We start from the raw sequence: 17,016 nt of genomic DNA, 5'->3' as shown, positions 1-17,016 counted from the left end.
TATGGTTCAGGACGTCTTAAAAGACCTGGATCTATGTTTTGGACGTTAAGACTTAATGGATTAAGTCACAAAGGAAGTCCTAAGGAAACTGACCAGTACGTTGGGAGTACCCTGGGTACGCTGCGCGTACTGGGTCAACCTCCCCGAAGCGGTCAAGACCAGCGTACGCTGGGCGTACGTGCTAGGTATGTCGCGTGTACACATACAGAATGGTTACTTGAGTTTTTAGGCCTTGGGTGATTGGGCCTAGGTTTGTTGGGCCTCATGGCCGACTGTGGAGTAAGGCCTCTAGGCCTAGGACTGGGATTTATGGTGTTGGGCCTCTTGGGCCTTATTGGGCCTTAAAGTTTAAAGTAATGGACTTGGGCCTTAAATTTATTATGGATGGGGGGGAAGGGAAAGGCCCATTAGGGCAAGGACTAGGGAACCTTGCCTTAGGGCATGAATTAGAAGTTGGGCCATAAGGGAGTCGTACTTGGGCCCAATAACTAATTAAGGGACTTGCCATGTTTTAGGGAGAGGAGTCCCGAGCCATCCTGAAACATCCCAAAAATACGGTCCAAAATTTTCGTTTTGATTATTTATAAAAAAACCCTAAATACCATTTGTCATCTCACAAAAACATAAGTAATGTATCTCAAATCATCATAATAAAATACTGTATCAAAATCATGTGCCAAATATTAGAGTCTAAACATCCCAGGCTAAAAGTTGTGGTGTGTGCCATGCAGTCATCACGAGCTCTTCCCCTTGCTAGCAGAAGTACCTGAAACCAAAACTGAAAACTGTAAGCATGAAGCCTAGTGAGTCTCCCCAAACTACCACATATCATACACATAATCACATAATGCCATATATTGGGCCTTGCCCACTACATCGGGCCCCACCTGGCATCGGTCCCCGCCTGCCATCGGACCGAAGTCCGGCATCGGGCCCCGCCCGACATCGGACCAAAGTTCGGTATACATATCACATGTGAACAAGCATATAACAAAAACACATAACATAAACATATAAGCTAAATCCTTCCTCGGGCTTGCTCCGACATCGGACCGAAGTCCGAAACACATAATATATAACTAAACATTCATCGGGCTTTCCCCAACATCAGACCAAAGTCCATAACATATAAACAAACACATGCGAGAATCACGAAGACATCAAACATACAAATCCTTCATTGGGCTTGCCCCGGCATCGGACCGAAGTCCGGAAACATATAATCTACATCGGGCTAGCGCCTGCATCGGACCTAAATCCGGCATACACTAACATACATAAACGGGTCGGCATTGGTGCCTTAGACCCATTCCTACTGGAGGAAAACCCACCTCTCAAGCTGATTGCTGAAATCTTGTGTGAGGAATATTTGATGGCTGGTCCCATCGACTCCCCAGCTATCATCATCAAAATATGAACTTAGTCAAAAACTGATAATTCTTCTAAGGGTAAAATGACCATTTTACCCTTGGTCAAAGTCAACATTCTGGTCAAAGTCAACATTATGGGTTGACCAGCTCGCCGAGTCGACCTATCAACTCACTGAGTTCTTTAACTCAACAGTCCTGAAATCGCGACCCAACTTACCGAGTCTTCCCATGTAACGCCCGTGTTTCTAGGCTAGGCATTAATATTGACGTTATAGTCTAGGTTAACCTTTGTAACTCATTTTGAAGAAATGAAAAGGAATTATGTGAATATTATGTGAATTATGTGTTTTATGCTTAATTATTAGGGTTTAATTAATTAAGAATAAAAATGAGCTTCAAAAATTAAATATTAGATAAAGCCGATATCTGTTAAGAAACTTGTAGTGGGCGTGATAAGGATTACGGATATATAAAGAGTACCAAAATCTGAGTTATAACGAAGAAGTTATGACTTGTCGAAGTTTCGCGACAAAACCGGCACGGTGCCGAATGTCGTAAAAAGTGAGTTTTTGATAAACTACTTTTTGGTCTTAGTGATCTAAACTAAAGTCGTAGTGTTCGTTAAACCGAGAGTAGGCATAAAAAGAACGCCCAAATCTGACTTCGTATGAGGAAGTTATGCTTTTTCGAAGTTTCAGCTTAGTAGTAGACAACTAAAAACTCGAATTTTAGATCGAGTGATTTTTAGCTGAAATGACCTAAACGAGAATCGAATGTCTCGTCAATAGTAGCACAACGGTAAAAAGACAGATGAAAACGGGCGTCGGATGAAGAAGTTATGAATTTTTAACGGATTTCCTGTCCCGGTCTGTTAAAAATAATAATATAAAAATTAAAGTCAAAGTTAGCCGACGAAGTCTAAACGAAAGTTGTAGAGCGTAATTTTACCTACGCGTGAATATAAAGAACGTAAAAACGGAGCTCGTATGGGTAGATGAATTAGATGATGTGTGATGAAATAAAAGTGATGAGAGGTATCGATGTTTAAGATGATCTAGTCATCTAGCAGAGTATAGACAACGGCCACAGACTATTTTAGATAGTCCAGTGGAACGTTAGCAGACTTGTAATCAGTAGGTATGTTTGAACTATATGTTCATAAGGTGTTCTCGAACTATATGTTCATTAGGTGTTTTTTAACTATGTGTTCATCCGTTAGTTCTTCTTTTTGACACTATTACGTGTCGGGGTACGGGAGCGTACGGGAGTACTTTATCAGTATTTTCCCTATACTTTTATTTTGAAGAGCTTTGGAGTCTTTGTTTCTTTTATGAAGTGATCGGACGAGCTTCATGAGTCAGTGTTTCCATTCTCGATGTCGGATAGGGGTGTGTCTGGGGGTTATATACCTCACGATATTCAGACCACAGCCTAGGCATTAGTCAACGTTTCCATTGCCGGATAGGGTGCGTCTGGGGGTTATATACCTCACGATATTCAGACCACAGCCTAGGCATTAGTCAGCGTTTCCATTGCCGGATAGGGTGCGTCTGGGGGTTATATACCTCACGATATTCAGACCACAGCCTAGACAAAGTTCGATGCTGGATTGGGTGCGTCTGGGGGTTACATACCTCATGATATTCAGACCACAGCCTAGGCATTGATAACTACCCCTGACTTAATTGTCTTGTGGTTCTTTCTTTTACGAACAAAGGTTCGTGGTTAAACTTATTCCATTCATTTGATGTCTTCTTCGATCCTCGTTTGCTACTAGGGGATTTCCGAAGCAGTTTCGTTAGTTGGTTGTTCATATCGATCCTTTAGGCTAGATCTAGTAAGATCACTGTATAGGATCAGTATGTGGGGATCGACGTTGTTAGTGCTTGTAGTATAAACCTTGGGCAGCGATGGACTTCGTGCCTATTCCTTAGGATGAATCCTTAGGAATGAGTGATAGTTGATTCTTAGGGTAAATCCTTAAGAAATAAATAAGATAATGGGGAATGGGTAATTGGGTTGATTGTTTGATGTTTAAGCATAATAATTTATTTATTGTGGATTGAAAACCCTATATGCTCACCAGGCTCCCAAGCCTGACCCACTCAGTTTAATTGTATCACAGGTATCGATACGAAGTTACTTTACACTGAGAGATTAAAAGAGAAGAAGATCACTAGTGTAAATGAATGTAAGATTTGTTTATGCTTATGTTTTTGTATTGACAATGACATCCCAATGGTTTAAGTGAATAAAATACATTTCTTCGGAAATGATTCGATAACATATTTATCATTTTTTTCTGGGTACAAATTCCGCAACACTTTGAATCAAATGATTACTCTGAAATTATTTTAAAAGCATAAATTAAACCGGTCTTTTCTGGTCGTGAAATTGGGGATGTCACAGTTGGTATCAGAGCATTAGTTTAAGCGAACTAGGAATTTGTAGGATTTCTAGACTTAAACTTAGAATGCTAAGCGATGATTGTGAGATGAGTGTCTGCTATATTTTAAACACGAGCACAAGTTTATTTTAGGAAAGATGCCTAAAATGTTTTATGTGTCAAATATTTTATGTTATAGCTATAAGGATGCCTTATATGCTATTATTTGTTCGGATCTATGGTCTATTACCGACCAGATCTGGAAACCTTATGTGTGTAGGATTCTAAGCGTATGATTACGAGATTAGAACTAACATGTAAACGTTTCGAAGTGATAAGGAGATTTATACGTTTATCGTAAATAAAGCTTTCCTATCTTAAATTCTCGCCCAGTACACCGAACGTCTGCTTGGGTGTACAAAACGTTATGGTGAAGACTCGTAGAGAATTGAGTAGATGGAGGAAATGAAAAGCTTATGATAGTGAATGATACCTATCAGAAGATATCGTAAGAGTAGTATCTTGCCTTTAGAATATGTCTAATAAAATAACGGAACGTTTAGAGGGGTATGGTACGTCTGAAGTACACCTTCGATTGGCAGGATGATGGAATGATTGGTGTAATTTTTGAAGTTGTCCCATCGTCTGGAATTTCCATCACCAACCAAGTTGAAGTAGAATTGACGATTGAAGATACGCATGGAAGAAGTCCTAGTAGAGTCTAGGAAAATTTTATGATTAATTGGACACATTCGTATGTGTTAAATTGTTTTGTGATTTTAGGACTTGGGGACTGCGAGACAGTACTTGGGACGAGTATGAGTAGGTGTGAATAGTAGTAGAGATCTATACTAATGGAAGCACAGGACTCACACTTGGATCAGGGAAAGTCACAAGGTTACCAAGGAACTAGTAATTGATTCCGTCTTATTCTAGTCTGTCGTTACCATCGTTTCGGTAATGACTAAGAAGATGATTGTTATTCCGACCTAGTGGTCATATCAAATTGAGTCCGACTACGATGAGTTTGTTACGTGGTTCAGAGAACCAAGTTCGATGTAGCAGTTGACTTAAGCCGAATTGAAGTAAAGGATGATCAAAGCGATAAATAGAAGTATCGCGCTCGTTGTTAAAGAAGTTGGGTTAGGTTGTGTTCTGACCCAAAGGGATAAAGTGATAGCGTATGCATTGAGGCAATTGAAGGAGCATGAAAAGAACTACCCCACTCATGATCTGGAGTTGGTAGCGGTAGTATTCGCCTTAAAGATATGGAGGTACTATCTTTATGGCATTAAATGCAAACTTTTCACTGATCATAAGAGTCTTCAATATCTATTTAATCAGAAGGAATTGAACATGAGGCAACGTCGCTGGCTAGAGTTACTCAAGGACTACGACTGTGAGATACTTTACCACCCTGGTAAAGCAAATGTTGTTGCTGATGCTCTCAGTCGGAAGGTAAATCTTGAGAAGAAAAGGCCAAGAGCGTTGAGAATTGAAGTTGTCTCGACGATTGTGGAAAGTATAAAGAAAGCTCAGGAGGAAGCTTTAGAGAAAAATGACCGAAAGGACGTTTGGGTAAAACGTTGGTGTTTGATACAAACGGTCAAAGACTAAAGGTATTCAAAGATAGGATTTGGGTACCTAAGACGGGAGGAGTAAGAGGTCTTCTGATGGAAGAAGCTCACAAGACCATGTACTCGATTCATCCCGGCAGTATAAAAATGTATAGGGATCTAAAACCCTATTACTGGTAGCCGACGATGAAGTTCGATGTTGCTAAGTATATGGCCGAGTGTGTAACTTGTGCCAGGGTTAAGGCACAACATCAGAAACCATATGGGAGTTTAGAACCTTTTCCTGTACCCATGGGTAAATGGGAAGATATCACATGGATTTTGTGACTAAACTGCCCAGAACAAGGAACGGTCAAGACATGATTTGGGTGGTCGTTGATCGCTTCACTAAGAGTGCGCATTTCATAGCAGCCAACGAGAAATGGTCTATGGATAAACTTGCGAATTCTTACGTGAAGGAAAGTGTAAGGCTTCACGGTGTTCCGTTAACGATTGTATCCGATCGAGACAGCCGTTTTACCTCAAGGTTTTGGAGGAGTCTATAAGAGGAATTGAGTACCAAGTTGTGTTTGAATACAGCTTACCATCCGCAAACTGATGGTCAAAGCGAACGAACAATTCAAACATTGAAGGATATGATGAGAGCATGTACCCTGGAAATTCCAAGGTAACTGGGATGAACATTTACCTTTAGTAGAATTTTCCTATAATGATAGTTTCCACTCGAACATCAAGATGGCACCTTATCACGCTTTGTATGGAGAAAAGTGGCGAACGCCGTCATGTTGACTGGAAGATGGGGAAAAGCAGTTTATGAGACTTGAAATAGTCCATCAGACTGCTGAAAAGTTGAAAGTGATTAGGGAAAGGATGTTAGCTACTCAAAAGAGTTATGCTAACAAGAAAAGATAATCGATATCATTCAAAGTTGGAGATTCGGTTTTACTTAAAGTCTCGCCGTGGAAGGGACTTATAAGATTTGGTAAAAGGGGAAAATTGAGTCCAAGGTTTATTAGACCATTTAAAGTTCTTCAGAGGATCGGGAATCAAGCTTACAATCTAGAGTTACCGAAAGAACTGGAGGATATTCATAAGACCTTTCATGTGTGTTATTTGAGAAAGTTCACGGGAGATGTGCCCGACATAATTCCCATTTCTGAATTAAGGTTGGATGAAAACAAGAGGTTGATCGAAGAACCTGAGGCAATCGTTGACCGTAAGACTAAGAAGTTGCGACGCAAGATGGTCGATTTAGTTCTTGTGCGTTGGAAACATACGAATGGGCCACATCTCACCTGGGAAACGGAGAGTGACATGATGAGTCGCTACCCGCATTTGTTTGCTGATGTACGATTCCGGGGACGGAATCATCCTAAGGGGGAGAGAATTGTAACGCCCGTGTTTCTTGGCTAGGCATTAATATTGACGTTATAGTCTAGGTTAACCTTTGTAACTCATTTTGAAGAAATGAAAAGGAATTATGTGAGTATTATGTGAATTATGTGTTTTATGCTTAATAATTAGGGTTTAATTAATTAAGAATAAAAATGAGCGTCAAAAATTAAATATTAGATAAAGCTGATATCTGTTAAGAAACTTGTAGTGGGCGTGACAAGGATTACGGATATATAAAGAATACCGAAATCCGAGTTATAACGAAGAAGTTATGACCTGTCGAAGTTTCGCGACAAAACCGGCACGGTGCCGAATGTCGTAAAAAGTGAGTTTTTGATAAACTACTTTTTGGCCTTAGTGATCTAAACAAAAGTCGTAGTGTTCGTTAAACCGAGAGTAGGCATAAAAAGAACACCCAAACCTGACTTCGTATGAGGAAGTTATGCTTTTTCGAAGTTTCAGCTTAGCAGTAGACAGCTAAAAACTCGAATTTTAGATCGAGTGATTTTTAGCCGACATGACCTAAACGAGAATCGAAGGTCTCGTCAATAGTAGCACAACGGTAAAAAGACAGATGAAAACGGACATCGGATAAAGAAGTTATGAATTTTTAACGGATTTCCTGTCCCGGTCTGTTAAAAATAATAATATAAAAATTAAAGTCAAAATTAGCCGACGAAGTCTAAACGAAAGTTGTAGAGCGTAAATTTACCTACGCGTGCATATAAATAACGTCAAAAACGAAGCTCGTATGCGAAATTTATAGATTTTAGAAGTTTTGGAACGAAAATCGAGAAATATTGTCAAAACCGAGAAATTTCGCATACGTGGACTTCGGCCACGTCACCTCGCTTAAAATATTGCCACTTGTCCGAAATTCTGCTGAGTCATCCGAACCGGAGAGCCATCCGAAGTGGTCCACTAGGAGTCCGACGCGTGTCCCTTATGGCGTGTCCGAGTCTCGCAGGGAGTGCCACGTCCGAATTCTCGGACTTGACCTCGGTCCAATCAGGAGGCGACACCGAGCCCCTCGCATGCGCAGCCCACGTGCGAGCCACCTGCGCACCCTCGCCAAGCTGCTGCCGCGTGTCCTCGCCTGCTGACTCCTCCCTTCCTTAGCCGACTTCGGACTCCTATAAATAGAGGGCTTGCGAGCCTTCTCGGATACATTTGGAAATTTGCCACTTTTAGCCCCTTTCTTCATATTTTCTTCATATTAACATACCCCAAAGCCCCGGTATCAATTATAACCCCCGGAATACGCCACGAAGTGCCCGAGAAGCCTGGAAAATTTATCTTTTCGGTTTCGAAGCCCGACCTTCGCAGAGCCCGGTTTCTGAATAAAACTCTCGGTTTTATTAGAAACGAACGTTTTAGGAAACGAATTGCTGCCCGATTTTCATCAAATCAAGTGAGTGTATAGTCACTTTCACCTTACACATATATATGAAGTATTTTCTTTAAAATACGTGCTATGTGTAATTATATTAATTGTTTAATTAAGGTGACTGTCGAATAGATGTTTTATACAAGTTTTAAACTGTATATGTATTTTTATCTACAAATATGTTGGATAAAACATGGGTAGATGAATTAGATGATGTGTGATGAAATAAAAGTGATGAGAGGTATCGAGGTTTAAGATGATCTAGCCATCTAGCAGAGTATAGACAATGGCCACAGACTATTTTAGATAGTCCAGTGGAACGTTAGCAGACTTGTAATCGGTAGGTATGTTTGAACTATATGTTCATAAGGTGTTCTCGAACTATATGTTCATTAGGTGTTTTTGAACTATGTGTTCATCCGTTAGTTCTTCTTTTTGACACTATTACGTGTCGGGGTACGGGAGCGTACGGGAGTACTTTATTAGTATTTTCCCTATACTTTTATTTTGAAGAGCTTTGGAGTCTTTGTTTCTTTTATGAAGTGATCGGACGAGCTTCATGAGTCAGTGTTTCCATTCTCGATGCCAGATAGGGGGTGAGTCTGGGGGTTATATACCTCACGATATTCAGACCACAACATAGGCATTAGTCAGCATTTCCATTGCCGGATAGGGTGCGTCTGGGGGTTATATACCTCACGATATTCAGACCACAGCCTCGGCATTAGTCAGCGTTTCCATTGCCGGATAGGGTGCGTCTGGGGGTTATATACCTCACGATATTCAGACCACAGCCTAGGCATGAGTCAGCGTTTCCATTGCCGGATAGGGTGCGTCTGGGGGTTATATACCTCACGATATTCAGACCACAGCCTACGCAAAGTTCGATGCTGGATAGGGTGCGTGTGGGGGTTACATACCTCATGATATTCAGACTACAACCTAGGCATTGATAACTACCCCTGACTTAATTGCCGTGTGGTTCTTTCTTTTACGAACAAAGGTTCGTGGTTAAACTTATTCCATTCATTTGATGTCTTCTTCGATCCTCGTTTGCTGTTAGGGGATTTCCGAAGCAGTTTCGTTAGTTGGTTGTTCATATCGATCCTTTAGGCTAGATCTAGTAAGATCACTGTATAGGATCAGTATGTGGGGATCGACGTTGTTAGTGCTTGTAGTATAAACCTTGGGTAGCGATGGACTTCGTACCTATTCCTTAGGATGAATCCTTAGGAATGAGTGATAGTTGATTCTTAGGGTAAATCCTTAAGAAATAAATAAGATAATGGGGATTGGGTAATTGGGTTGATTGTTTGATGTTTAAGCATAATAAATTTATTTATTGTGGGTTGAAAACCCTATATGCTCACCAGGCTCCGAAGACTTACCCACTCAGTTTAATTGTATCACAGGTATCGATACGAAGTTCCTTTACATTGAGAGATTAAAAGAGAAGTAGATCACTAGTGTAAATGAATGTAAGTTTTGTTTATGCTTATGTTTTTGTATTGACAATGACATCCGAATGGTTTAAGTGAATAAAATACATTTCTTCGGAAATGATTCGATAACATATTTATCATGTTTTTCTGGGTACAAATTCCGCAACACTTTTAATCAAATGATTACTCTAAAATTATTTATGTGGGGATCGACGTTGTTAGTGCTTGTAGTATAAACCTTGGGTAGCGATGGACTTCGTGCCTATTCCTTAGGATGAATCCTTAGGAATGAGTGATAGTTGATTCTTAGGGTAAATCCTTAAGAAATAAATAAGATAATGGGGATTGGGTAATTGGGTTGATTGTTTGTTGTTTAAGCATAATAAATTTATTTATTGTGGGTTGAAAACCCTATATGCTCACCAGGCTCCGAAGACTTACCCACTCAGTTTAATTGTATCACAGGTATCGATACGAAGTTGCTTTACATTGAGAGATTAAAAGAGAAGTAGATCACTAGTGTAAATGAATGTAAGTTTTGTTTATGCTTATGTTTTTGTATTGACAATGACATCCGAATGGTTTAAGTGAATAAAATACATTTCTTCGGAAATGATTCGATAACATATTTATCATGTTTTTCTGGGTACAAATTCCGCAACACTTTTAATCAAATGATTACTCTAAAATTATTTTAAAAGCATAAATTAAACCGGTCTTTTCTGGCCGTGAAATTGGGGATGTCACATCCGCCCCGACTCGTCGAGTTTTATCGGGCTGCTCATAGTCGCGATTTAGCGAATCAACTCGTCGAGTCCCTTTACAGACTCAGCGAGTTCTATCATAAGCTAAAACGGGACAACACGACCCAACTCGTCGAGTTCCCTTATGGACTCGACGAGTTCCTCTATCTGCTTGGGCCATCTTAACAGATCAAGCCTCTACTCTCCAGATCCAAAGTCCATACTTCGTCTACACACTGGAAATTCCCCCTTTAGGGGTAAAGTTTCCAACTTTACCCGCTAATAACCCTTCTTAATGGGTTTAGCTAAAACCCTAGTTCCTTAGGACATATATTGATCTTTGTCTAAAAGCCTTATTACTCCATCCCAAAGCATGAAAACCGAGATCTAGGTCCTAGATACCAAATGAACACGTAAAGTCTTAGACTTTACTTCCATGCATGACCTTTTGGGCTTAAAAGGGCCAAAATGACACTCTATGGCTTGCATGGGGACTCCTATGGCATAAAGTTTGCACCTTTATGCCATAATAGTCCTTCAAGGTCCTAGATCTAGAAAAATACCCACTTGGATCGTCCATTCATTACATGCTAACATACTTGGACCAAAACCCTCATAAAGATGAAGAGAAGAGATCAAAAAAACCATTGAGCAACGTTGGGACTTGCTTACCCGAAAATATAGCAAATGATGTGTAGTTTCTGGATCTACTCTCTCCGTCTTGAGCTCTCTAGCTTTCTCTTCCTCCACACGCTTCAAAACACACAAAGATCACTTAAAATGGCTCTTAATCTTAATCAAAGCACTATAGTTTCATGGATTAGGGTTTGGGACTTGGAGGCTGTAAATGAAGCTGAGGGGTGGGAATTAAGATGCTTAAATAGCGTGCAAAACCTTGAAATTAGGGTTTCATTCTGGTAGACCTACTTGCCGATTTGGGGGCTCTCAACTCGTCGAGTAGACTGCTTAAAACCCCGCGTCCAATCTTGTTTCTACTCAACGAGTCTAGGGCTACCAACTCATCGAGTAACTCTACAAAAATAAATAAGTTATACTTAAATGTGTACCAGGAATCAGGCATTACACATCCGAGGAGTACGATTTTAACACACACAGTTGATGTGAGTTACCTTCCTGTAGAAGTGGGTCGAAGGCACCAATGCCGGCCCACTAGTAGTTGATTATAGTAGAGATGATTGTCTTTGTGATAATTGTCTGGTGTGTCACTATCTGTTATGCTTTATGTGCTAGTATGCTATGATATTATGTGATAGTGGTAGGAGGGGTGAAATTTCACTACTAGAAAAACAGCCTTTTACGACGCCCAATGTGTGTCGTAAAACGCTCAGACGACACGCAAAATGCGTGTCAAGGAAGGCCCTGTCATAACGATAGACGACACGCTTTTCCGCGTCATCTATAGACGACACGCATTTACGACGCGCAGTTACGACATGCATTTAGGACGCTCATTTACGACACGCAATGCGTATCAAGGAAGGCCCTGTCATAAATGAAGACGACATGCATTTGCGTGTCGTAACCTTACGACGCACGTTTCGGACACGCATTGCGTATCATTAAAGTCCCTGTCATAAATGAAGATGACACGCATTTGCGTGTCATAAATTTCAACAACCATTTACGATATGCATTTACGACGCGTCTTTATGATACCCATTTACGCATAATACAAAAATACGGAAACAAATATATACCAAAACAATCAATTTCATCCAATATCATGACAAAAAATTATAATATATTGGAATTAAGGGGATCTGATTGTACATTGTTATTAAGAGGTGTTCCCTAACTATGTGACTTTTGCAATAGGCTCAGTGACACCACCTTCTTGCAAATTAACTCCTGATCCATTAGATGTTGAGCCAATGTTGCTATCAAATTCCTCTCTGTAAGGCATCATTCAAGACCAAACTTGTAGTTTTTGCTTCTCTTTTTCAAATAGAAGATAAACTGCATGATATAAAAATCAATTGATAAAACAACTAATGTTTATCTTATCTCGTATTGGGGATCACAAAAAAAGGATTAAAACTGTTGTGCTATGGCAAGCTAATATATTTGGCGTCAACCCCAATCTTCTTAATCCCCTAACATTGTCTTGGGTTGGTTTTGTTTTCTGAAAAAAAGAAAAAATTATGAATAAATTTGTTATCATGCAAGTAGGTCATTGAAGAAAGTCTAGTCTGTCTAGGGGCAGTTATTGTAAACTCACTTGTTCCCCAACAACATTTAAAACTGGCACAAGGCTGACAACAACAAATATAATTTATCTAAATCTAAACCAACTGGAACTCAAACTCTCACATTCTTTGATTTCACTCCATTTACCTGAACAGTCTTTCCAAGATAATCTCCCTTCCTCTCCTTGTCAATCACAGACTACACATACACACAATCAAATCAATAAAATTAAAAAAAAAATCATTCATGTTTCACCAGAAATAGAGTATAGAATACATTCGTTACCTGGTAAATCTTTCCTGTCGTGATATTATTATCACGGGTCAACTTAACATCTAGAAACCGCTCATAGTTCCCAAGGTCCAAATCCACCTTTAAATTAAATTTCAAATTTCTGCTCAGTACCTGTAATTCCCTATTTGTATATCAAGTAAAGTCACATGCATGCATGCCTTCTTTAATCATTTTTATTATACAATACATTTTTATTATAACCCTAGCAAGTAGCAACACCACATCTTGGAGTTAGAGGGAACAAGCAGGTTTTTTTTCTTTTTCTTTTTTTTCTTAATAGGCAAAATACATAAATGACTAAAATACCCCTAGAAAACCTTTAGGGGCCAAAAAAACATTACAAAAACCTTAAATAAGGACCAAATTCACAAGAGAAACTAATTACATTATTAGAATCAAAATTGCAAAAATCAACTATACTTCAGGGCTAAAATGGTAATTTACTTACCTCAGCATTTTTAAGAATGGTATATGTTGCCCCTGTTGCCTTCAAATCCAAAAGATGTGGAATATCCTGAGCTCGAGCATATATAGGTATCTGTAAAGTGTAAATTCAATTTTTTTATTAGATATTAACTAATTTGCGTATTTAACTTAAAAAACAATTGAAATCTTTTTCATATTTTCAAAAAATTACTGCAGGAAATGCAAGACGAATCCTTTCAACAGCTTCAACTGATCTCTCGTTTCCCTCATACATAACCATGACAACTTTAGGAGAACCCTGCTTGTTTTTTAAATTAGAAATTGTTGAAGCAACCGAGTAAACACTAAACAATGGTGGTCCAATTCCATTGGACAGTCAAACCTTCTAAGTGTAGCACTCAAGGAGAACCCTGCTTGTTTTTTAAATTAGAAATTGTTCGGAGTTTCTGCCAACCTGAAGGATATGATTTATAGTCAGTTTCTTGAGTTTGTGGAGAGTAGTTCTGATCCAATTAGAAATCAAACGCATAGAAAGTAAGAACATGTCTGAGTATCTGGTGAATCTTCTAATTTCAAACCCTGAAATTCTGCCAAAGGTATTGGCATGATCAGGTATCGTGACACATGTGTTGAAGCCATTCGCTTCTTCAAAATGAAAGGTCCTATTACCGAAATATCTGAAGCTTGCAAAAAAGTTACTTGAAGTTAGTTGTGAGGAATTGTTACCTAGTATAGTGAAGGGGGATCAATCCAAATCTATACTCTTTGATGGTTGTAGTGGTAGACTTGCATTAGCTTTGAGAAAGATGAAAAATAGGGAGATAATGTGGAGAGTGATGACTCAAGATAACGAGAAGACATACCTTCCAAATCGAGCAGCCCAGTGAAGGGCAGTCCAACCATTAATGTCACAAAAGTTGACCACCTTTTGTGAGAATTAATTAAGAAGCTAGCCTTTTGGCCTTGATTTGTCCCTGGAAAACAATTAATTAGTTCACATCAAAGACTCGAGCTCTCATCCAAGAAAACCAATCTTGATTTCTACTTTTATTTATCTGAATATTTAAGATACAATTTTCTTGGATTTTAAAAAGAAAAGGGTAATAACAAAGATAGAAACTTGACTTCAACAAAGTGTCTAGCTTGTCAAAAAGATTGACCATTTTTTGAACTTCCTCGGTGGCATTAAGACAAGGATCTTTTGATGCAGCTGCTTCAAATCCACTGAGGGCCCTTTCGTAATTTTCCAGATATGTATTCACGGTAGCATAATTGAAATACAAGTCTGGGTTTGACTTCATGCTTTCATCTTTCTCCTGTTACATCATGAAAGTAAGAATATCAGATAAAAGTTGACTTTTTCAAGTCAAATCTAGAAAGTAGAATTCCAACATACAACATTTTGGTATGCTTTTAAAGACTGATGTAATTTGTTGTGATCCCATGCCCCCGTGATAAAGAAACATGTCAAACAAGCATTCCCCCGGTTGTCTGTTGGAAGAACAAAAAGGGTAAAATCGTCAATACACATAAATTCATATGTCTTGATGATAAATTATGCAATAAACTTACACCATGAATTCCCATCCTTGACATCTAAAGCAATAGCTTTCTTTGTGTGTTTTATGCTTTCAGCAACACTTTCCTCTTGATTATCAGCACCTAAAGATTTACAAAAGGATACTTAGCCAATTATCAATGCTTGAAAGACGAATAGCTCAAGGCAAGAAACATTTCTTGTTTTTTCAATGTGGTTGTTGTTTATGTTATATATATATATATATATATATATATATATATATATATATATATATATATGTTGGACCCTGTATTACCATTAAAATGAAGAATGTTGGATGTTTATTAAGTGAATACTAGTAAGAATTTATAAAAATATATACAAGTGAAGTGATAATCAACCTTGCTTAGAGCAAGGGTAAAACAGTTTCTTGTAACAGGTAAATCTCCTTTTTTCCAAATGCAATTTCCTAAACACAGCCAAGCATCTCCAAGAGATGGATTCAGTTTCACCTGTAAAGTCAAATAGGTTATAAAATGAGAGATTTTATTGAACTTATGTCTTTTTATATGATTAGAAGATATGATCAGTTGACTTACAGCTTTAGAGAGATGATCTTCTGCTTTTTTTGAGTATTCAGGGAGCACATCCAATATTTTCCCTCTCAAGTATTCATATGTTGCACGTTGTGTAGGCAATTTCCTTTGTTTTTCACATCACAATCATAATAAAACCTCACATAGTTTCATCATCAATCCCCATTAGCACCATTAAAGTTACATCATATGATTCTATTCATCCAGATTAATATAATCCGTCATTCTAATGCGCTTTTTCTACCACTCTAATTGATAATTAACACTTAACCTAGCTTGTATTCGATTAACCTTCTGCTACGAGAAATCATATCATGTCATTCAAACAAAATAAGCGACTATACACTAAAAGCACACATATAGAGACACGATTACAATCGTGAATGCTGAAAATCGTAGGGTTTCGAGGGTAGCGTACTAGGAGGAACGGAATCGAGGAGATTGAGAGCGATTTGAGATTGCGTTTGCAATTTGGAAATTTTTTCATTAGGGTCTGAAGGGAAGTAAGTGTCTCGTATCGTGTACAGATCACTTGCTGCTACTGTTGCTTTCTCCATTAAATCTGATGCATCTTTTCCTTCTTCACTGAATCGATTTTCTCCGCTCATCATACCAGTTATTTGTTTATTAAATTACACCGAAGATTTGAAATCAGATGGCCCATCCAAAGCCCTCTATCAATTGAGACCACAACTCTTCTTCACCACCTTCTTTTTCAGATAATAACATTTGAACAAATCTCACAAGTAATAATAATTCTTCTGAACTTCTCGAACATTTTTTTACCTCCTCTAGGGTTACTGATTCGTTGCTCTTCATGTCTTATCTCATAACCCTAAAGAGAATACAAGTGCGTTACGGGGGGGGGGGGGGGGGGGCGGTGCGCCGCCGCTGTGTGAGGCCAAAAGAGACGGTGAGTGTTGGAGGCGGTGGTGGTGGGTTAGCGTAGAGACGAAGGATGTGAGATATGAGAGAATGATAGTCCTCATGACCTTCTTGAAAAAAAAAGCCCTAGTTTTGGTCCCCATTTTGTAACAGGAACGCGCGTTTAAAAAATATAAAGCGACATGGTGCACAGGACACGCGTTTATGATGGGTGTCTTCCGTGTTTTTATTTTTATTTTTTTTTCTGACACAAATTTTAGGGCATGCAAAAATGTGCGTCCTAAATCCTTCAAAATTTTGAAGAGATGACATTATTTTTACGTCACACACTTTTGCGTATCGTAAATACGTGAGCGTCATAAATTGCGTGTCATTAAAGGCCTTTTTTCTAGTAGTGTTTTCCCCATAACCGGTCAAAACGACTGAAGGGGTAGGCCAGCACCCAGATATGCTAGGCAGTATGTGATTTATGTGTATATGCTAGGATGTTATGTGGTAGTGGTAGGGGTGAAATAGTCCCCGTAACCGGTTGAAAGAGACCGAAGTGGTAGGCCAGCACCCAGATATGCTAGGCGGTTACCGGTTAAAAGAGACCGAAGGGTAGGCCAGTACCCAGATATGCTAGGCGGTTACCGGTTGAAAGAGACCGAAGGGGTAGGCCATCACCCGAATATGCTAGGCAGTATGTGTATTGTATGGTATGTGGTATGATAGGGGAACTCACTAAGCTTCGTGCTTACGATTTCCAGTTTTGGTTTTAGGTACTTCTTCTTCGAAAGGAAAGGAGT

At 39.0% G+C, this 17,016-nt stretch overlaps 1 protein-coding gene across 1 annotated transcript; it reads right to left on the bottom strand.

The window, feature by feature from the left end:
- Window positions 1–14,169: 14,169 nt before the first annotated feature.
- LOC145105766 (uncharacterized) lies at window positions 14,170–15,960 on the bottom strand (the record flags this gene model as incomplete). The annotated part of the gene is made up of 7 exons (XM_079042840.1): window positions 14,170–14,204; window positions 14,355–14,544; window positions 14,625–14,719; window positions 14,801–14,911; window positions 15,130–15,259; window positions 15,347–15,458; window positions 15,764–15,960. Coding segments are annotated over 7 exons (870 nt in total), but the record flags the coding sequence as incomplete, so codon positions are not given.
- Between the last annotated feature and the right edge of the window lie 1,056 nt (window positions 15,961–17,016).

The sequence above is a fragment of the Lactuca virosa genome, chromosome 4 (assembly GCF_052849685.1).
Source record: "Lactuca virosa cultivar CGN04683 chromosome 4, Lactuca_virosa_CGN04683_v6, whole genome shotgun sequence".
Classification (NCBI taxonomy): Eukaryota; Viridiplantae; Streptophyta; class Magnoliopsida; order Asterales; family Asteraceae; genus Lactuca; species Lactuca virosa.
This window is presented reverse-complemented; position numbering and strand designations above follow the sequence as displayed.